This window comes from Tachypleus tridentatus, chromosome 2, assembly GCF_004210375.1.
Source record: "Tachypleus tridentatus isolate NWPU-2018 chromosome 2, ASM421037v1, whole genome shotgun sequence".
In the NCBI taxonomy this organism is placed as follows: domain Eukaryota; kingdom Metazoa; phylum Arthropoda; class Merostomata; order Xiphosura; family Limulidae; genus Tachypleus; species Tachypleus tridentatus.
The window spans coordinates 120,907,500-120,930,434 of record NC_134826.1 but is presented as its reverse complement, the minus strand read 5'-3'; the positions used below and the strand labels follow the sequence as shown (position 1 = coordinate 120,930,434).

At 35.9% G+C, this 22,935-nt stretch overlaps 1 protein-coding gene across 3 annotated transcripts in view; it reads right to left on the bottom strand.

Annotated features, from left to right (window-relative positions):
- The window catches only part of LOC143244970 (aromatic-L-amino-acid decarboxylase-like), a 39,780-nt gene extending 17,371 nt beyond the window's left edge, over positions 1-22,409 (bottom strand). Inside the window, exons 1-7 of one of the 3 annotated variants that reach the window (XM_076490601.1) lie at positions 22,255-22,409; positions 21,908-22,044; positions 17,838-18,067; positions 6,535-6,648; positions 4,477-4,596; positions 877-1,002; positions 496-639 (exon numbers count right to left, since the gene is read on the bottom strand). In XM_076490601.1, the coding sequence (XP_076346716.1) occupies positions 496-639; positions 877-1,002; positions 4,477-4,596; positions 6,535-6,648; positions 17,838-18,038 (705 nt within the window). In that variant the 5' untranslated portion in view covers positions 18,039-18,067; positions 21,908-22,044; positions 22,255-22,409. Of the gene's footprint in view, positions 1-495; positions 640-876; positions 1,003-4,476; positions 4,597-6,534; positions 6,649-17,837; positions 18,113-21,907; positions 22,045-22,254 lie in introns of all 3 variants that reach the window. The other 2 variants (XM_076490599.1, XM_076490600.1) reach the window with 2 other exon arrangements.
- Positions 22,410-22,935: the final 526 nt, after the last annotated feature.

The following is a 22,935-nucleotide window of genomic DNA, read 5'->3' as shown; positions in this document are numbered from 1 at the left end:
ATTTCACAATTGCCACAAAATTAAAAGATTATTTATGTAAAAACGGGCGTTTTGGTTGAGAAAATTTTTTTACGTAGAGAAGCGAACAACGTTTCGACCTTCTTCGGCCATCATTTTTACATATATATTTTTCTCTACGAGTGGGTTTTCTCGACATCACTGATTAAAAGGTTATTTCTTCGTAAAATATCATTTTTATATTTAGTGGACAGTAAGGACCGGAAAACTAGTTACATTTGGTCGATGGTTCGAGGTTCATGGTTTTCTTCACAGATTTAAACTGCATTTCAGATACTGATCAAGGAAAAAGCGCTTTCAAAAGTCACCCATCAAATTAATTCTTAAACTGGTTGCCCGCACATCAACTGAAATATATTCTACTATAACTCTAAGTATTCTGTATTTTAAACCTCTTATCACTTAGTATTTGATATTGTTCGTCTTAAAGATTTAACTGTGTTCTCGTTATTTGTGCGATTTCTTGCTAAAACTTACAAGAAATGGAATTTTTCCTTTGGCTCTATCTTCCTCAATAGCTGTTCGGAGGACATCACCCCTAAGACTCAGGTCATTATCAACTGGTAAAGGTCGAAATGTTACTCCTCCCAACATACCAGCCTTTTCCACTGAAGAATGGGCCTACATGTTCAATAAACATTTCTATTGAAACTCGGAAATGCTGACTTGCCTGACTTTGTAGATGAACTATATTAATACGAAAGTTTTATATAAATGTAACTAACACTTCTATAGCAATTCGCTTCCTTTAGTTAATTAATACTTCCTCAACTTGAAAACATTAACCGAGTTTTTTTGATTAAAATAGTTTTCGTATTGCTTAATATAGCTGACCCAAATGCACATATCTAAGCCTACCTGATCTGATGCATAGCAAACCAGTTTTTCTACGGTTCCACCATTTCTGTTTTTGGTTTTGAAAGATGACAAGATTTTGTTTCGAGCAGAGAGCAGCGCCACCAGTGTTGCTTCGCTAGCTGTACCCTGGATTTTAAAAATAACACAGATTATTAGTACTAACCAAAAAAAAAAAAACTGTTTTTACAATAATCATCCTTAAGTTTCATTTTCAAGAATATCCTACAAGTCTTAACAAATCAATAACATTTCAGTTTGCTGTAGCCTAGTGAAACAATAAGAGATGTTTCAAACCTATAAGCCTTTTGCAAAAAATATAATGTGTTTGTGTATGTATTAACGCATTTAGAATTTGATATCGCGACATATACCACCGCATATATATGTAGTGATCTAGACTGTTCACTATGAAAAGTATGCGCGACAAATCTTATACCAATATCCTACATTTTTCTCTTCATTTTTACTATATTTTTCAGAGGTCTTACTGTTTTGGCCTGGCATGGCGGAGCGCGTAAGGCGTGCGACTCGTAATCTGAGGGTCGCGGGTTCGCGCCCGAGTCGCGCTAAACATGCTCGCCCTCCCAGCCGTGGGGGTGTATAATGTGATGGTCAATCCCACTATTCGTTGGTAAAAGAGTAGCCCAATAGTTGGCGGTGGGTGGTGATGACTAGCTGCCTTCCCTCTAGTCTTACACTGCTAAATTAGGGACGGCTAGCACAGATAGCCCTCGAGTAGCTTTGTGCGAAATTCCAAAACAAACAAACTTACTGTTTTATCTACATGTACAAAAGGTTATATAACAAAATTTAGAAACCTAACAATAAAATACCAATTAAAGTAAATTAATATAAAATTCTTGAATTACGTAGCCCTAACGCTTATCATACACACACTTTTCAAAGTTTACAACACTGTCCTCCCACTTATGTCACTTTGAGACATAATTCTTTTTTTATTGTTGTTGTTTATTTGAAATGCCAAGAAATATACAGCAGGATTACTGTTATTAATGACTCAACCTCCGTGATCTTCATAAGTATCTTACGAGGGCTGTTCAAAAAATACGCGGCTCCAGTTGGTTCCAGGGTAATCCGCTTAGTGTCGCTAGGTTCGCACAAATCAGCTGATTACGACGCCATTTCCCGATTGCAGATATCTTCATTTGTGTATTAGCTACGCGGTTTTAAATGAAGTGCGATTTTTTCGTTTGGCGGATTTCAGAATGAATGATCTGAAGGAGCAACGACTTGCTGTGAAATTTTATGTTAAACTTGGAAAATCTGTGACTGAAACTTTTGCTATGCTTAACACGGCTTACAGTGATGTTGCTATGAATCGTACGGCATGTTTCAAGTGGAATGAACGTTTTAAGGATGGTCGACAGTCCATTGAAGATGATGAGCGTCCTGGACGTCCTTCCACGTCAACTGACGACCCACACGTCGTCAAAATCAACACCCTGGTGTAGGCAAATCGACGTCTGACTGTCAGGGAGGCTTGCTGAAGAGTGTGGGATATCAGTTGGATCTTGTTACGAGATTTTGATCGAAAAATTGAAGATGCACCGCGTTGCTGCGAAATTCAGCCATCAGAACTCGTGAGTTTTTGGCCAAACACTCCATCACTGTTCTTCCCCACCCCCCTACTCACCTGTCCTTGCTCCTTGCGATTTTTTCTTGTTCCCCAAACTCAAAAGACCCTTGAAAGGAAGAAGATTTGAGACGATTCCCGAGATTAAGGCAAATGCGACGAAGGAGCTGGAGGACATTACAAAAGAAGCGTACCAGGACTGTTTCAACAAGTGGAAACACCGTTGGGATAAGTGTGTGCGTTGGGGAGGAGAGTACTTTGAAGGAGTCCCAGACCTGTAACTTCTAAATAAAGTACATTTTGTTTTATGACGTCAGTCCGCGTATTTTTTGAAAAGACCTCGTAAGTATTTAATGTTTTTCGGTTGGTATTTTGAACCACGGTTTTATACCACACCCCAGTCTCAATATACCGGATATATTTTGGAGACTCTTAGACGAACCACAAATCCTCGCGTTCACCGTTCGGGGAGGCCTGGCATGGCCAAGCGCGTAAGGCGTGCGACTCGTAATCCAAGGGTCGTGGGTTCGAATCCCTATCGCACCAAACATGCTTCGCCCTTTCAGCCGTGGGGGCTATATAATGTGACGGTCAATCCCACTATTTGTTGGTAAAAGAGTAGCCCAAGAGTTGGCGGTGGATGGTGATGACTAGCTTCCTTCCCTCTAGTCTTACACTGCTAAATTAGGGACGTATAGCACAGATAGCCCTCGAGTAGCTTTGTGCGAAATTTCAAAAAAAAAAAATCACCGTTCGGGCACGCTAACCCTTAAGCTACTGTCAGCCGGTTAATATATTACACCTTAAATTATAACATTGTCCTATAAAAATAGTAAAACTCAAAAATATTATAGTGACATTTAATGAAGTGTAGGGCATCGTACTGGTATAGTTTCATGTTTATATTAACTTTTAAGAAAAGGCGGAAGGACATAATTGAAAATAGCGACGTTCTTTAATCATTTTAATAGCAAATTAATTTAAAGAAGAAAAATGAATTCATGCATGCCAGAAGAAAATGTGAACTGGAAATCGATCCACGAAGCGCTTGAATTAGGAGTTACTATGAACAATAAACCTGAAGTTTCGTTCCGTATAACAAAATATTAATTTGTTGCGTTTTATCACAAAATTATATTTGAGCTATTTTAGTAGTGGCGATAAATACCTTCTGATTAAAAACTTACAGACCCAGTTTGTAAGCTTACCAGAAACTCGCTATAAAATGTCTGGTTTAGTTACTTACGATAACAAGTAATTTTGTATAAAGTTCGTGTATGGATAAAAAAAAAAAAGGCGTAAAAGAAAATCACAATGAAAATAAATGGGAAAATTTGAAGACGTGAATAAGAAATTACTATTCGCTATTCACAATATTACAGTAATGATTATACAAATGTGAGCCACATTTATGGCACTTGTTCTGATTCTGGGATACATTCTTATTGTCCACAATGTTAAACCTTAATTTTATACATATACAAAGATCGATCAATTATAGAAACCATACACAATTTATTATTGTCCTTTACAACGCTTTTAACGTTATTTGTGGTTAGATGTTTCACAGCTTTGTTCGCTTGTCGATTTTTTCGCGTACATTTTATGGATAAGTGGCACCTATTTTTCGAGCCCCTGCATGGCCAGGTGATTAGTGCGCGCGACTCGTAATCTGAGGGTCGCGGATTCGAATTCCCGTCAAACCAAACATGTTCGCCCTTTCAGCAATGAGGGCGTTATAATATGACGGTCAATCCCACTATTCACTAGTGAAAGAGTAACCCATGAGTTGGCGGTGGTTGTGATGTCTAAGCTGCCTTCCCTCTAGTCTAACACTGCTAAATTTGGGACGGCTAGCGCAAATATTACTCGTGTAGCTTTGCGCGAAATTCAAAAACAAACAAACAAACCTGTTATTCGATTTTTTTATATACATATCTGTTTTAGGGTTAGTTTTTATTCACTCGTAAAACACAACATTAGCACTTGAAATTTTTAATATTTACCTGAATAACTCCTCCTCCTAATCCTTTCGAAGAGAATAAAAACACCTCTGGCAGCTGAAGCATCTTTCCCAGCCAGTCTAGCATCACCATTTCCAGTTCAGTGCAAGCAGGACTAGAAGCCTGGAACAGTGAAGAAAAAAAACGGTTGATGATATCAACTACATGTAATAGAAAATCAATAAAATGTATTTGAAGGAATCTTATAATCACATAAAATGATAAACTACAAAGAAAGACATTTGATAAGCACAGAACACTTTCCAAAAGTGGTCCATTCTTAACACTTCTGTGGTAAAATTGTGCTGCGACAAACCACTGTAAAATAACATACCTAATTCTGACTTGTAATGACTAAAATAAATTTGATAAAAACTGCAACTCACCAACTTAATTTAGTTCACACCGAAGCAGTTACTATTCAGATAATTCATAATATAAATAACGTCTAGACCATTACTATGTCTGTCTTATCTCAGACGATTAAAATGAGCCGTGGTATTGTACGAACAGCCTCGTCGGCACCGGATGTGGCAAATATGCTGTAGGTGACATGTTACTACCTTCTTTTTTACTTTCACTTGTAAGCTGTTATAATCACTACAAGTAATAAAATATATATTTATGATGTAGAAATAGTAATACTAAAAAAGCATGGAAACAAGATAGAAATGAATACACAAAACTATACAAAAATCCCTACATAAGTAGCCAGTAAAAACTGAGTTAACGTTATAAACTTATGGTTATTTGTCACTGTAATACTGTATATCATTATTTAGTTTAAATGCTTTTGTTTAAACTCATATTCATGCAACTCACAGGAATTCAACATTTAATTGAGATAAAAGCTGTTATTGGAGAGATTTGGTTACTTTTGTAGTGATTTTCATATGATTTTATATATTTATCACTAATTCATTTCTGTACTTTTTGGCCGTGCGATTCCCACACCATACTTAATTTTTACAAATTTATATCACATATATATATATGTATGTATGATATATGTTTATATCATACTAGTTTTATCATTTTTTTCATTGCACATGTAGAATGACCTCAGATACTTATATTATATCAAACAACTGAAGCAACAGATTATTAACCATCCCTTGTCATGTTTTTCATTTTTTGAAACTTGATGTTAAGAGATCTACAGTAGGGAAAAAACACGTGAAAAATGTGTGGCTGTATCAACCCTCTATTCACGTTCGCATTTTTTTCACTGCCATTTTTACATCATCTTATATTTACAAAATGTATTTTACTACTTGTTTTGTGGTGTTTTTCCCCCCTGACTGAAAGTAGTACATTTTATAAAACTGTGTGATAAAACATAATATTAAGTGTATTAATTTTTTTTACTCCTTACTTTATAAGTATTATAAGAGTTGGCTCCCTAAAGATATCGATTGTATGGTGTACAAAGCATTGAGTATTTTACATGCTACAGTCTTCAAATGTTTATCTATTTTTGGCTGGTAATTCCTATTTCACCCTGTAGCTACATCGTTTACAAGAGAATTATGATTTTTTTTAGCTTGTACGACACATCATTGTGCTCAGTGATAGCCTGTTCCCAAGTACTGTTAAAATTATTTTCTGTCACATTAAAGTCATTACGAAAACCTCACACTTTTTTTTGGCTAGCGTGGGAAAAGTAAAAGAAAGATAAACACTCGTTCCCAGTTCTCCATCAACACTTTCAGTCACACTGGAAACTTCACAAGCTGTGAAACATTCCAAAATAACAATTAAATAAAATAAGGCTCTAATTCCACTTCAGAAGTTATTTGTTAATCACCATAGAGTAATATACTAAATGTAGCAATCATTTTTCTCCCCCATCCCTGTATTCTAAGCACTACGTTACAGTTACTCTGATATACACACATTTCCCTGGGTTGTCAGTGATAAGTTTATGGGCTTACAACTTTAAAATCTAGAGTTCAGTTCTTCCCTGTAAACACCGCAGGTAGCTCCATGTGACCTTGCTCTGACACAAAACAGCAACTGCTAATACATAACATACACTGAACGTATGGATTGCTCACATACCCACGTAAATCCTATACAGCTCAAACCTCCACTTAAAATGTCGGCACAAATGGCAGGGAAAGAGTTGGCTGTGGGGAAGAAAGAATGAAAATGTGGAGAATTCCAGTGGGTCATCTGAAAAAAAAAAACTATATTAAATATATTATTATTATACTCACACACCGCACATTTAGAATTTATACATAACAGTAATGCAACTGAGGATTTTGTTCTCCCCTTTTGTGACAGCATGGAGGTTTTAAATACATTATTATGCGCTTATAACTTATTATATGTTACAGATTTTTTTATTTCACTGATATTACACGTCATCGTGACGTAAAAAGAAACTTTGGATATATGAATGTCATGAAACATAAAGACTGTTCTATATAGAAGATAAAGGCGAGCTTATCACTGGCTCATTGTAAAGCCATGTATGTATTCATAAGCCTCACGATACACAGTACTGGTATTCTGTCATTTTCACAATAAATTATACGAACGCATGAATCCACATACAGAATGAACAGATAAAGAGTGTATTATGAATAAATATAACATACATTAACGTTTAAATATACATCACACAACTCAATGATAAAAAATTGTTTAAAAAATTCTCAGTATTAACTTCTAATGTTCATTATGCGCATAATAATTATTATATATCTATATATGTGGGTAGATAGACGTTAAACATCTTCGAAGTTGATTTCAAATAAACAACTTGAAATTATACCCACACTTCTATGCCTATTTCTTATACTACACGCTTTACAAGCTAATTTTTATTGCTTTTTACTATATTCCCCTCTTTCGTTTGTGGCCTGTAATTTTTCCCCGAAAGGAGGCTGAAGGCAGCCTGGAGGGATCACCTGTTTTTATCATTCGCACCGCTATACAGTAGTATGTTAGCTGTCAGTTAGTCAGTAGACACTAAAATTATGTCACATAAGGGAAGCTTGACGTTGAAATTTGTACTATCGTGACGTCACTAAAAAACTTGTGCATGACATAAACCACAAGAAGAATTATGCACTCTGAAGGCCCAACACATTAGGACATATGAACTTAAGAGGCAAGAAATAAAAATATTCATTGCTCTTACTTCTGGTTTTATTTACTCTGGAAAGAAAACAGTTTCAGAGAGGCCCGGCATGGCCAGGTGGTTAAGACACTCGACTTGTAATCCGAATCTCCCGCGTTCCGAATCCCCGCCGCAACCAACACGCTTGCCCTTTCAACCATGGAGCGCTATAATGTGATGGTCAATCTTACTATTCGTTGGTAAAAGAGTAGCCCAAGCGTTAGCGGTGGGTGGTGATGACTAGCTGCCTTTCCTCTAGTCCTACATTAGAGACGGCTCGCGCAGACACCTCTCGAGTAGGTTTGCGCGAAATTCAAACTAATACTACAATATTAATTTATTTTATCGGTAGGTGTCTTGTAAAGCTGGGTTGCACAGTACGTATTGAGACAATATAAAATAACATCTTACATACTCTACTCGTAATAATTAGCACGTGCTCAACAAACTTTGTTTCAAAAAACAAACACTTTCGGAGACCTTCCGGAAGTGCGGTACAGCGGTATGTCTGCAGATTCACAACCCTAGAAACCGGGTTTCGATACCCAGCGGAGGAGCAGAGACCAGATAGCTCATTATGTAGCTTCATACGTAATTCTAACTAAACAAACCTTACAGAAATACTCCTCATGTTAGTCTGCTATATCTTTCTCTTTATTTTGTGGCTACACTGATAACAATTGTTCCATGAAGAAGATAGTTTTCAAGACATAATGATTAAAGAAGAACGTAGTTTGATGAACATAAAAGTATTTTTAACATTTTAGGACCATATTAAACAACAAATACTTTGATTAACTCGTTTTAAAACATAGGTTACCGGAGTAGTTTCCTATCACACAACGTGCTCGTCCTTTTAGCCGTGGGGGCGTTATAATTTGACAGTCAATCCCACTATTCGTTGGTAAAAGAGTAGCCCAAGAGTTGGCGGTGAGTGGTGATGACTAGGTGCCGTCCCTCTAGTTTTACACTGCTAAATTAGGGACGGCTATCGCAGATAGCCCTCGAGTAGCTTTGCGCGAAATAAAAAAAAACACACTAAATATACGAAATTACTTACTTCAAGGCAGATTGCATGAAGCAGTAAAACATCTATACGTAAGCATTACTTCATTAAAATATAATAATTATAATATCTAAATAGAATTACTCTTACATTTGTGAATTAAAGATCTAGAGAGTTCAGTTATTATATTCCCTTGTGTTACGTAATTCAAAGAATATCAAAGCTTGTCCATCTTTTCAGTTCCCTTAACTTTTACGTGAGTTAACAGTTCTAATACTATGAATTATATCAGTTGTATATGGGTTATTAAATTAGTACTATACAATAATGATGGAAGTTCTTATACAAACGCTCACCAGTCTTATGTAGTAAAACAAAATTCCCATACTCAGTGGTAAGTCTGAAAGCTCATAACGCTAAAATAGAGATTTTGATGTTTGTGAAGGTCACAGAAAAAACAGCTCATTGTGTTGCTTTGTACTAAAAAGAAGCAAAGGAAAACTACCCTCTTTAGTTTGTAACCTATAAGTTTACTAATCTGCTATAGTCTCCTCTTTAACTTGCAGCCTATAGTTTTGTCGGTTATATTTAGCTATATTTAGTCTTTTATATTTTCATGGTTACTATGTAACCTATAGTTTTAATAGTCTGTCATATCTTCCTCTTTAACTTGTAGCCCACAGTTTACTAGTCTGCTATATTACCTCTCTTTAACTTGTTGTCTATAGTTTTACTTGTCTGCTATGTTCTCGTCTTCAGCTCGTATCGTATATTTATAGTCTTGGCCAAAATGTTTGCAAATACACTTAGCACAGTCAAACTGCGAAATGAATGTTATATTAAACATCTATATGTGTACAGTCATGTGAAAAAGGTAAGACACCTATGTATTTTTGTAACATATTTGGATATATAGATATTTAATCTCAATTTCATCAATACTGAGAGATTATAGGAATATAACTAAACAATTAAAACTGAGAAAAGACTTTTCAAGATCTTCTGTAAATGTAATTCTACAAAAATGCATATTCGAACTGAGAAAAAAGTTAAGACGCCCTACTCCCTAATAGCTAGTGTACCCCTTTTGGCTGAAATAACTGCAGTGAGACGCTTCTTGTAGTCATCTATCAGTCTCTGACATCGGTATGAAGAAAGTTTGCCCCACTCCTCAATGCAGAATTCTTCAGCTGTGAGATGTTTCAAGTCACCCCACAGCATCTCAATGGGATTAAGATCTGGGCTTTAACTCGGCCATTCCAAGACTCTCCATTTCTGAGTTGTTAGCCAGTCCTTGGTGGATTTACTGGTATGTTTTGGGTCATTGTCGTGTTGCAGGGTCCAGTTTCGCTTCAGCTTTAATTTTCTTACAGATGGTCTCACATGATCCTCAAGCACCCTCTGATACACAGTATAATTCATGGTGGTTTCTATGATTGTGAGCTGTCCAGGTCCTGCTGCAGCAAAGCAGATCCAAACCATGACACTTCCACCTCCATGCTTTACATTTGGTATGAGGTTCTTTTCCTGGAATGCTGTATTTGGTTTAGACCAAACATATCCTCTGTTCTGGTGTCCAAATAATTCAATTTTGGACTCATCTGTCCAAAGAACATTATTCCAGCAGTCCTGGTCTTTGTCTACATTCTATATGGCAAACTTCAGTCTGGCCTTGATGTTTCTCTTGGGGAGCAAAGGTTTTCTCCTTGCACACCTCCCATGCAAGTTAAACTTGTGCAGTCTCTTTCTGATTGTAGAGGCATGCATTTTCACATCAACAGTAACCAGGACCTGCTGTAGGTCCCGTGATGACATGTTAGGGTGTTTGGAGACCTCTTTTAGCATCTTGCGGTCTGTTCTCGGGGTGAACTTGCTTGGACGACCAGACCTGGGCATGTTGGTAGTTGTTTTGAAAGCCCTCCACTTGTTGACTATTTTCCGGATAGTGGAATGGTTGATTTCAAAATCTTTTGGGATCTTTTTAAATCCCTTACCAGACTCATAAGCTGCTACAATTTTCTTACTGAAGGACTCAGACAGCTCTTTTGCTCTCACCATGGTGCTCACTCTCACTTCAACAGTCAGGAGCACACCAAACTAAATGTCTGAGGTTTAAATAGGCAAGCCTCATTCAAAATGCTGAGTAACGATCTTCTAATCATGTGCACCTGGTGTGATACACCTGTGTGTGAGTTGAGCCATTTTAAGTGGGAATAAATTTGGGGGTGTCCTAACTTTTTCCTCAGTTAGAATTTTTGTAGAATTACATTTACAGAAGATCTTGAAAAGTCTTTTCTTCAGTTTTAATTGTTTAGTTATATTCTTATAATATCTCAGTATTGTTAAAATTGAGATTAAATATCTATATATCCAAAAATGTTACAAAAATACACAGGCTTTCATTGGGTGTCCTAACTTTTTCACATGACTGTAATTTGTATAACGAGACAGGTTCTATGACATTATGAACCATAAACAGCAAACAAGTTTATGAGACATCTGTAGAAAGATGCTATAATTCAGCGTTTCAGCTATAGTGTTCCATCTGTAAGTCGACATGCTGTCTTGCCCAAGTAACACGGTAAATTTTGGTTATTATCGGTTTCTTGCAAAGTAACTTGATTTGACCGCTCTCCTATTCACTGTTGTTCTGGATACCCAGGAATGAATATGTTCATGCCATTCTTTTCGTAAAGTATTTCAAGACTTCTTTCGACCTTGATGTATTAACCTAATCAAAACATCATTTCGAGCAGTAGTTTATCAATATCTGTGAGTAGACATTCCTGGGACATCGTTTCCTGTAGTCTGATGACGGTTCAGGATTCTGGGTTTGGAGTACCCTACTGTTCCAGCAATGCCCACTTGCTTAATAATATTTTCGGAAAGGTGAACAATTTAACGGCTTCTCACATCTGGTACGTGACGAGGTGTGACTCTACACCAAGTACAGAGAAACTGTTTGAGTTAAACGAAAATATGTTTCGAAAAAAATTATACCGAAAGCACACCCTTTTGTACGAAACAGATGTGTATGTATTATGACAAACAAATGTTCAAAACAACTTATACAGAATGAATAACAACTCGTATATGTTTGTCCGATCATACGCTACCTTCTTTATTACTACTAGGTCATTTATTAAATAACTATTTCATGAAGATATAAAATATCATGAAAATTGACCAAAACGCAAACAGTTCAGCTCAGACTGCATTTATTTTTTTTTCTAAATGCAGCGGTAACTTTATGGACTTTCAATGCTAAAATCCACGGTTTCTTTACTCGTGGTGGACATGCTACAGATAGTCCATTGTATGGCTTTACATAAAAAAAACAGTAACGACTTATTCTAAATATACGCGGGCCCGAGATGGCCAAGCGTGTTAAGGCGTTCAAGTCGTAATCCGAGAGGCGCGGGTTCAAATCCCAGTCGCACCAAAACATCCTCGCCCTTTCAGCCGTGAGGGCGTTATAATTTGACGGTCAATCCTTCTATTCGTTGGTAAAAGAGTAGTCAAAGAGTTGGCGGTGGGTGGTGATGACTAGGTGCCGTCCCTCTAGTTTTACACTGCTAAATTAGGGACGGCTATCGCAGATAGCCCTCGAGTAGCTTTGCGTGAAATAAAAAAACACACTAAATATACGAAATTATTCACTTCAAGGCAGATTGCATGAAGCAGTAAAACATCTATACGTAAGCATTACTTCATTAAAATATAATAATTATAATATCTAAATAGAATTACTCTTACATTTGTGAATTAAAGATCTAGAGAGTTCAGTTATTATATTCTCTTGTGTTACGTAATTCAAAGAATATCAAAGCTTGTCCATCTCTTCAGTTCTCTTAACTTTTACGTGAGTTAACAGTTCTAATACTATGAATTATATCAGTTGTATATGGGTTATTAAATTAGTACTATACAATAATGATGAAAGTTCTTATAAAAACCAAAACCAATGTGTCAGTAAGTTCTAACTTGAACAACAACAAAACGTATCCATTGTCTGTCCTTGTCATTATTTATTAAACCATAATAGAAAATCTCCACGAACAGGTTTGATTTATAGAGTTAGGCTCACATTTGTCAGCAAAACCAATTTTATGACCAGCAGAGGATTTCGAAACACCGAGTACAACTTTCTTATATCAATTCAAAGGTCGATAATATTGAAATACTGGGTGATAAAACTGTTCGCTAGTTTACACTCTTATATTGGTATCTGACTAAAAATGAACTTAAAAAAGAGCAACTTTGTGTTTTCTAACTTAAGGTACACAAACCAAATGGATAGATCGTATAAATGTGTTTTTACTCAATTTTCAGTTTATTTTTGAAACACGTATGCGTGAGCATGTATTCCTTATTCTTCGGCCCGACTAGCCAGGGTTCGAATCCCCGCCACACCAAACATGCTCGCCCTTTCAGCCGTGGGGTGTTATAATCTTACGGTCAATCCTTCTATTCGTTGGTAAAAGAGTAACACAAGACTTGGTGGGTGGTGATGACTAGCTGCCTTCCCTTTGGTTTGGATCGACCTCGATTAGTTTTGCGCGAAATAAAATAAAAAACAAACCAAATCCTAATCACAAATGACTTTCACACAGACACACAAATATTACGCGCAAAATCAGACATATTTGTTTTCTAAGAGTTATAATAAAACCTCAGTAACTAACCATAGTGATATCGAGGCTGTGCATTGTATTTCGGAGTGTCTTAGATTTTTTTTTTCTCAAACTAATTGTCAATCGAAGTTTCATTTGCTTTAGTTTTCGTGAGTTAAACTGTAAAAGAACAATAGGAATTTATAACATTCTAACTCTGTTGGAATGAAACCAGTAATCTTTCAGTCATTTCTTCAATTCAGTTTGGTGCAAATCAAGCATCTGATGGCCTCGGTCGTGGTTAACGGGAACGTAAATGATTGATCATCCAGCCACCCTTTGTAAATTCTATTTCTCAGATGATTCTCCATATAAACCAAACGTCTCAGTGTGTTCTTTGACGTCTATCCGTTGTTCATGAGCAATATGTAGCACTTTATGCTCTGTGATTATCTTCAAAATTATAATTACGAAAAGATTATTTAAGAATTAATGTGTATAGTATATACTTAATAACTAATCTTTTGCATATCAGTTGGCCATCAGAAAACAGTTGCATAAACATGATTTCTGGGGGGTGCATTATTTTATAAACAGTGATTTCTCTTTCCATGACTATAATACTACAAATTCTAATTTTTCTTGTTTTATACTGTGTTTACTGTCAGTATTAGATAATGGTTATGAAGTTGGTGTTCAAATAGAACTTGTTGTGTTCAATAAATTCGTGCAATAAAAAAGGAATTTTCAACATTTTTTGTTGGTTCGTAGCCGGTAAACACATTTGTAAGTTGAATAAAGAGGTAACAAGTACACCAGTTTTAAGTAATCAACTGGCAATATGTACACTGTTGGAAATGAACTGAGGGATGTGTTGGTAGCTAAGCAACCGATCATTGAAAGTCCCTTTGTAGCCGGTTCAAACCTGGATCGGCCCTAACAGGGATTAACAAAAGTATTGTTGTCATGGTGAATTGATGAATGATGAAAAGTAAAGTGATAGTGATGCATGAAAGATTTACACACCTACATATTACTTGTGAACTCAATATTACTGAAGGTCAAAGTAATCCGTTTTAGGTTTAGAAATGAAGACAGGAAATTAGTGTTTTTTGTGATCATAGATTTAGTCTCTCACTGCTAAAATCGGAACGGCTAGCGCAGATAGCTCTCGTGTAGCTTTGCGCGAAATATCAAACAAACTAGGTGGGTTAAGGTGTTCGACTCGTAATCCGAGGGTCGCGGGTTCGAATCCCGGTCGCACCAAACATGCTCGCCCTTTCAGCTGTGGGTGCGTTATAATGTGACGGACAATCCCACTATTCCTTGGTAAAAAGAGTAGCCTAAGAGTTGGCGGTGGGTGGTGATAACTAGCTGTCTTCCCTCTAGTTTTACACTGCTAAATTATGGACGGCTAGCGCAGATAGCCCTCGAGTAGCTTTGCGCAAAATTAAAAAAAATAACAAATAACAAAACAAACTAAACCAATCCTTATTCTTCACTTTTTTACAGTTTTAATAAGTTTGAGGGTTTCACAGTTATGCATCAAGAGGGAGCTGTATTAATATGGAAAGTCACAAAAACAGTTCACAACCAATCAGAGTAAGCAAGCAGATGCTATGCAAGCCTTACATCTCATCTTGATTGTCCGAAGTCATAGAATGAACGAGGTGTTTCTCTGGGAAGCTTAAACAAGTACAAATCGTGTGAATGCGGAGTCTACCGGGTAAAGAGTCGTGCTTTACATGTGCAACTCGGGTTATGTAAACAGTTGCAATATCCGCAAATCATTAACCATAAAACTATCAACTTGTTTTTATGCCGCTCACGACCTGCTTGGTCCACATATTATGTTACACTGAAAGTATTAAAATGATGACAATAAACTGTATGAAAATAACAATGTTCAACTTCAATGGTTCGATTATCGGCTTCGATAGTCTGCTTTAGTTTTACCTCACAGACACCAACCTGTTTGTATTTAATAACAGTAAAGATTTTTAAAGGGCTGCCTAGATATTTCCTATAAAATAGAAATTATTTAGGAGAGTGCTCTCAAAGAAAACAAATCAAAGTTCTGAATACTTGATAAAAAAGAAACTCCACTCAGCCAAATGTTTGATCCTAACTTTTAAAGTATTGGCTTCTTCTCTGCTGTAAAGAACTATCAGTTCACTAGCTGTCAAAATGTCATTTCCTAATCCATTAAAAGTGCTTCCATTGCTGTGGTGGTATTAGAAGAACTGTATAGAATGTGGAAGCAGGATGTCTCCATTAAAGCTGCACTCAACTAGGTGCTTTAAATCGTCTCTACTTACGCTAACCTCTTGACGTTTGTGGCGCGAGAGAGCAGTGGTTTACGAAAGATCAATATACGAAGCACCGACGATGAAGGTACATTTATTAAATCCTGGCCTGGCTTTTCACACACTGTCAACTTCTGTCATCCACAGCATTACTGTAGATTAAGAATTGAAAAATTGTATATTTACTTAATTTCTGGGTCGGGCGTAAAATATTACGCTATATATATGTACACACATTGTTAAGGTATGTGTGGTGGAAAGTAAAATGTCCTTGAGATTCCAAACAGGTAGACACCGACATTTTCTTGGACTGTAAAATACGTGTATACAGCGTATATCGTTCTTATTTTCCGATATACGCCAGGATCAAAATTCTTGCTGATTTGCGTAATATACTTATTTTTCTAGAAGATGCATGCAATTACGTTTTATGACACTTAATTGATATTGGCTCAATTGTATAAAAATACGTTTCATTATGTTTAATTGGTATTAATATTACGTTCCATGATGCTTATTTGGTATTAAATTCAATTGTGTAAAAAATATGTTCTATGGTGTTTAATTGCTATTAGCTTAATTGTATAAAAAATATGTTCCATGATGCTTAACTGGTACTAAAATATAATTGTCAAAATTATATTTATATCCTTAATATGTTCAACTTTGTTCGACGTCTGTCACCAAATGGCTAGCCTGCTCGTACTGTGAATCGGAGGGCTCAGGATTCTTGGTCCGTTACCAAAACTAAACTAGGCACACCAAACATGCTTAGTCTTTCAGCCGTGGGGGCGGCATGGTTGGTAAAAGAGTAGCCAGTTGGCGATTGGTGATGACTTGACACTGCAAATTCAGCTATCGCAGATAGCCCTCGTGTAGCTTGGCGCGAAATTCAAACCAAAAAAACTGGGCTACTCACACTGGAGCTATCTACTGAGTTGTAAGTCCGTTGACTCGCGAGTAGACAAGATGAAAAGTAAATCGCTGTTCGATTTGGCCTGAGAGTTAGCCCCTAGTTTGTGTTTCAATTACTTTCTTATTTCAAAATTAGTTAAAACCTTTTACACCAAACATGCTTAGTCTTTCAGCCGTGGGGGCGTTATAATGTTCCGGTCAATCCTGCTATTCGTTGGTAAAAGAGTAGCCCAAGAGTTGGCGATGGGTGGTGATGACTTGCTGCCTTCCCTCTAGTCTTACACTGCTAAATTAGGAACAGCTATCGCAGATAGCCCTCGTGTAGCTTTGTGCGAAATTCCAAAACAAACAAATAAAACAAAAACTCCACTTTCAAGCCACCAAAGTAATCTCTAACAGTTACTGAATATATCGACCCAATCACTCTAGATAATACCTAAACATTATAATTAATATCTTTTAGCAAACCAGTTCCACCCGGGCGGTCAGTGGTTGGCTTCAAGTCTTACAACGCTAAACTGTAGACTCGTTGCATATCGCCTTTTGTTTCTAATTCTATTGTTACCGTTAAAAATAGTATTTGTTTGTCTTAGCACTGACGCTACTCTGTTTTATGCCACCTACACAAATTACTAGACTTATCCTTTTTCAAATCAAGTCCTCGAATCTCTTGTTATTGCATAAATCAGGTAACCACGTACTCGGTTTGTCCTTAATTATACTGATTGTATCAAAATGTACAAAGTTAATTTTTTTTTCAAGTTGATACAAACTCACTGTAATTATGTATATAATGTGAAGATCACATTTCGAAGCATTAACATGTAATAATACTATATCAAATATAGAATTAATAAAAAATCCTTCTTGAACTAGGTTTAACTTTCTTGTAACAAATCACAATTCTTGTCTTGTAATATTTGATTTTGTTAGTTTACGGGGGTTTCCACTGTTTGCTTCTGTAGTTGAGCGTCGAACCTCGAATTTTAGGGTTCTACGCGCATTAACTCGTCGCTGACCTATCTTGGGACATGAACATTTATCTCCGTTCTTGAGATGAAACCAACTTTTATTTCTTGCAAAATTTTCAGTTCACTACAACGGAATACTGCATGAAAATTCTTAAATAAGGAGTTTTTCGTTTTATAGTTGCCCAACACGAAAATATTACATCATGATGTTGAGTCTGTTCATTTGAGTCACTTTTTTAAAATGTCGACAAGAATTATTTTACCATTCTGAATACTGAAAAACTATTATTCATCCGAATTTTCAAACACATTTATTTTCCATGGTTTTCATCCATACATTTGGAAATCTGTGATGATAAAAAGAAAAGAAAAAATATTATCGAAAAAAAGAACTCAAAGCATATTGAATAAACATGTACTCACGCCTGGCATTATAACTCGTTCAATATCTTTAAAAACATCTTCCCAGGATTCTCCTTCATCAGGGGCCTGATCAGGGATGAGTTCTAGGATGTAGCCCGGGTGAACATCAGGAACCACTCGTCGATCCCGGATGTTGCAGATGTAATCTGCTACAAAATCAACCATTTGCTTTCCACAGCGACGAAATTCTTCTGCATCCATTTCGATGTACTAAAACTCAACCAACTGTTCTGTATAAGGTAATCAATGAAATCACTGTGTTGTAATGGCGTCCACTGAAATTAAAAACTTATATTAGATAAACCTGTTATTTTACTCTTGAAAAAAAAAACATTTTAAGAGTTATTTTAGCGTTTTTTTCTTTAGATTATTATTTCCAGTGTTGCTGCACCCCGCTAGTACAGCGGTATGTCTTTGGATTTACAACGCTAACATTAGGGGTTCGATTCCCCTCGGTGGGCTCAGCAGATAGCCCGAAGTGGCTTTGCTATAAGAAAACACAAACAAACAAACCATTGTTTCTTGGTTACAAGTTTGAATTATTTGTGACATGGGTGATGTAATGTCTTGATTGACTAAAAAGTTGTTAAAACATTAAACGCTAAATATTTTTGAAACCATATTACACAACGATTCTCCGACCTGGATACACCAGTAATCCCAATGTAGCTTTGTTGTAAACCAAACTATTATAATCTATGCGATAGACGGTCTAACCGACAACTTTAATGTTCACCCATAATGATCCAAGTTACTAGCCTGTTAACCAGAGGAAGGACAACTAATCAAAAGTATTGGTTGCATAAGAATCAGGTGAATCGCAGGACTGACTAAAAAATCTACTTTTGGTGAAAGTAAATACTGATATCCATAGAAAACACAGTCTCATATCTGTGTTGTCTCGCCCACTACACCAGACAACTTCAGTACTGATTAATGATGACATCTGTGACCTAAGCTTCCAGATGTTATCCAAGGAAAATGAGACTGCTGAGTCCTCGTTTTGATGCTCGACTGGATAAAGTTTCAGAATGAAAACAAATATTAAGAAATATTTGCAACAAGAGAAACACAAACACACACTTGAATGTAATATTAAGAGACCTTAATTATTCATTGGACAGTCAGAGGTAACCAAGGTAATCGGTTAAGGAGTTAATATAGTATTAGTTAGATAGTTTGACTTTTCAAGACAACGAGTGAGACAAAAGGAGATTGTTTTTACGTAACTCGATCTGCAGTGGGATAAGAGTAACTTTCGGGACTTACGACGCTAAAACCTGAGGTTCGATTCCCCCGAGGCTTACAGAGTGCAGATAAACCCTTTACGTGGAAGAAAACAACTTATTTAACTAGAAGTGAATTTTAAGTTCCAGTCAGACAAATTTTGAATCTCGATTATTCAAAGATAACATACTTGTTTTAGTGTAAAATCAATAAAACCGCATTTATTTGTTCTAATGTTTTGTACAGTTTGTTATATAAGAGCTGTTACATCGTCTTCAGCACAGTAATCCATGTCTTCATTTCTCAAGAAAACTTGTTATTCATTTGTTGATCCCAACAGAATTAAATATAAATTCCCAAACATAAAATATAAAATAGCTAATGTTTTGGTTAACTGTGTTCATTGAAACAAATATTAATTATTGCATATTGATCTATTGTTTACTCATTATTGTTATTGCAATCTTAATTTGATAATTAACACGTTTATTATCCCTTATATTTTTTATGTTGTTTTTGAATCGATAGATGAATTTACTTGCTCAAGCACAAAGCTACATAAAGAACTTTTTGGATTGTGGTCTGAGGTCCAGCATGGCCAAGCGTGTTAATGCGTTTGACTTGTAATCCGAGCGTCGCGGGTTCGAATCCCGGTCGCACCAAATATGCTCGCCCTCCCAACCGTGGGCGCGTTATAATGTGCCGGTCAATCCTACTATTCGCTGGTAAAAGAGTAGCCTAAGAGTTGGCGGTGGGTGGTGATGACTACACTGCTAAATTAGGGACGGCTAGCGCAGATAGCCCTCGAGTAGCTTTGTGCGAAATTTAAAAACAAACAAAAGCGTTGTGCCCACCGCGGGTATAGAACCTCGATTTTTCGTAAAAGCTAAAAAAAGTATCTGATTACTGCAACAATAGAACACTACAACAAGCAACTGACAACAGTTCTTTGAAACTAACTATTTTACTAAGTTATGTCGCGACACTTCTGTTTTATGTTCATATTTGTCTTTTAGTGTTTTGGAACTCCAGTGGGATAGCAACAAATTTATAGACTTACAGTGCTAAATTTCGAGGTACGATTCTCCGACCTGGATACACCAGTAATCCCAATGTAGCTTTGTTGTAAATCAAACTATTATAATCTATGCGATAGACGGTCTAACCGACAACTTTAATGTTCACCCATAATGATCCAAGTTACTAGCCTGTTAACCAGAGGAAGGACAACTAATCAAAAGTATTGGTTGCATAAGAATCAGGTTAATCGAATTTCAGGACTGACTAAAAAAAAATCTACTTTTGGTGAAAGTAAATACTGATATCCATAGAAAACACAGTCTCATATCTGAGTCTTGTTGTCTCGCTCCACTACACCAGACAACTTCAGTACTGATTAATGATGACATCTGTGACCTAAGCTTCCAGATGTTATCCAAGGAAAATGAGACTGCTGAGTCCTCGTTTTGATGCTCGACTGGATAAAGTTTCAGAATGAAAACAAATATTAAGAAATTATTTAAAAAACTGCCTCCTTGGCAACTGTAATTAAAAAATTACCTTGTAAATGAGTAATCAGATCATGATGTGTTACAATATTGCTTGGGATAGAGCAACGGAAACTCACTGTGGAACGTTAGGCTTAGCAACAAACAAAGAAAAACAAAACCTTTCAATTGTGATATGGTTCTTTAAGCATGATTTTTTGCAATATTCTATGTTGAAACCTTAATTTGAACGAAATTCAATCTTTACAGTCTTAAAGCGCTTCGAAAAGATTGTAACCAAACCATTAGATCTCCAATATAAACTTTCTTATTTAACGTACTGTTTACTTAATATGGAACTGAAGGTTCCTTACAGAACTACATTTAAGACTTCTAGCGAAGACTTTGCAAAAGGTTTAATTTCAGAAACTGCACGCAAGTTATGCTTATTGCGAACTATATAGGGTTTTTTAATTAATAACTTGCTAATTTTATTTAGAGGTAAGGCTAGAGAATGGGCTAACTGCGCTTCGTCCATTCCCGGGATAGAACCCAGGATTTAATGCTATAAATCTTAAACCTTTTTTCGAAGTAACTGTAAGCAAAGAATTTGATATATGAAATTATGTTTCACATGACCATAAATCAAACTTTGATTTAAAAAAAAGTCTATCTCGTTTTTATTGACTATCCACGAAGATTTTGTTCATTTGGCACATTTAATTTCTGAAATTAAATATTACGTATCTTTAGAAAATACGTTTGTGATCGACCGAAAAATCTTACCGTTTTAGTCTTATAGTCTTATACGTGAATCATATCTATAATCTGTGTTGATTTTTGTTTTCTTTTTGTGTGTGTTAGTGTTAAATCCACATTCAACAAACTCACCCTCAAAATTATGTTGGTTTATGATTGTAACAGTGTGAATTATTGAATATTTCGTTTCATGTGTATTCATTATTAATGTATTAAGGACTTTAAAATGTATTCTCTAATATAAAATACATTTTAAAGACATAGGTTGTATTGAAAAATAATAAATAGTAACTCAGTATAAAAACAGTTTTCTGCCAGTATTTTAGAATAATAAACAGATGTAAAAAAAGAAAGAAAATGGAATGTTTATGCAAGATAAAAACTAAGCTTGCAAAATAGGACGTAAATAACTTATTTCACCTAATCAAAAATCTTAATTTGTGTTATTATACCAAATGCAACGAGGACTTTTACATATAACTAACAGGTGTTTTCCACCGAGAAACGTATGTAGTATATTTTGAGCTAGGTAACTCCAATATATTTTACATCAACGTAAAATCAATGTTGCATAAGTATACAAAAGTTTCTACTCACCAGTTCGAGTGCCGTACAATTACCGCTTTTCTTGCCTTATATATTAGCTAAACAACTGATCTCGGTTTATATCAACAGCTACCAATATGGTTTATTCTCATTCGTTCCTTAAGCTGTGACGTCATATTCTCCGCCCCCTAAAAGAACATGGAATCAGATATCGAAACATCGAATCAATTACAATTTTCCTTTCTTCGCTGATTGTAAAGCTCAACAACACTTAACAATAACACGAAATTAAGCGTTTTTGAAACTTCTGAACAGTTAAGAATTATTAAATTAGTTAATATTTTTCCCTAATTTCAATGCCAATTAAAATAAAGACTAAACACGTTAAAATGCCCTACATTTTGTCAGGCCTTCCAAAACATTTGATTATTGCGATTTTTTGTAGTAGCATTGTTTTTTGTTTGTGAACTTTACAGTACTGCCAAAAATCCCAACTTTTGATGCGTTTCTTGGTTACCTAGAAATTCAATCTATTAAAGTACTTTTGAACCACTGCTGTTTCATTCCGTTTCCAGGGTTTCTAACGTCCTTTTTCTCTCGTAACTTTTCTGCGACGCGCAGGAAGGCAATAGTAACCTCCTGATGATGCCAATTTCCGGTGTTCATCGTCTCGTTACCATAGTAACTGAACGCTTAATCGTTGCTGCTTCCTTATAATCGATGGACCATAAGTAGAGAGAGAAAGTGTACTTAGCAATGTATATTTTTAAAAGGGTCGTAACTGAGATTGCATTACCGTTTCTGAAGTTGTTGTTTTTTTACCACGACTTGGATTGGATGAGAGAACTATTACGGTCATTGGAATTATTAAAGCTAATGGCTCTAAACCATATTATTTGCATAGAAAGCCTTTGTTGTCTACGTAGAAAGATGTTCAGTAGAATAGTTTCTTTCAGAAAGTGGTCAAAAGTTTTTATTTCTATATAAAGTTTTAGCATGTGTGTTTAAATATATACCAGTGGCTATCTAACAAAATACAACAATAAAAACTGTAGTTTCCTTCACGTACCTCAATTTTA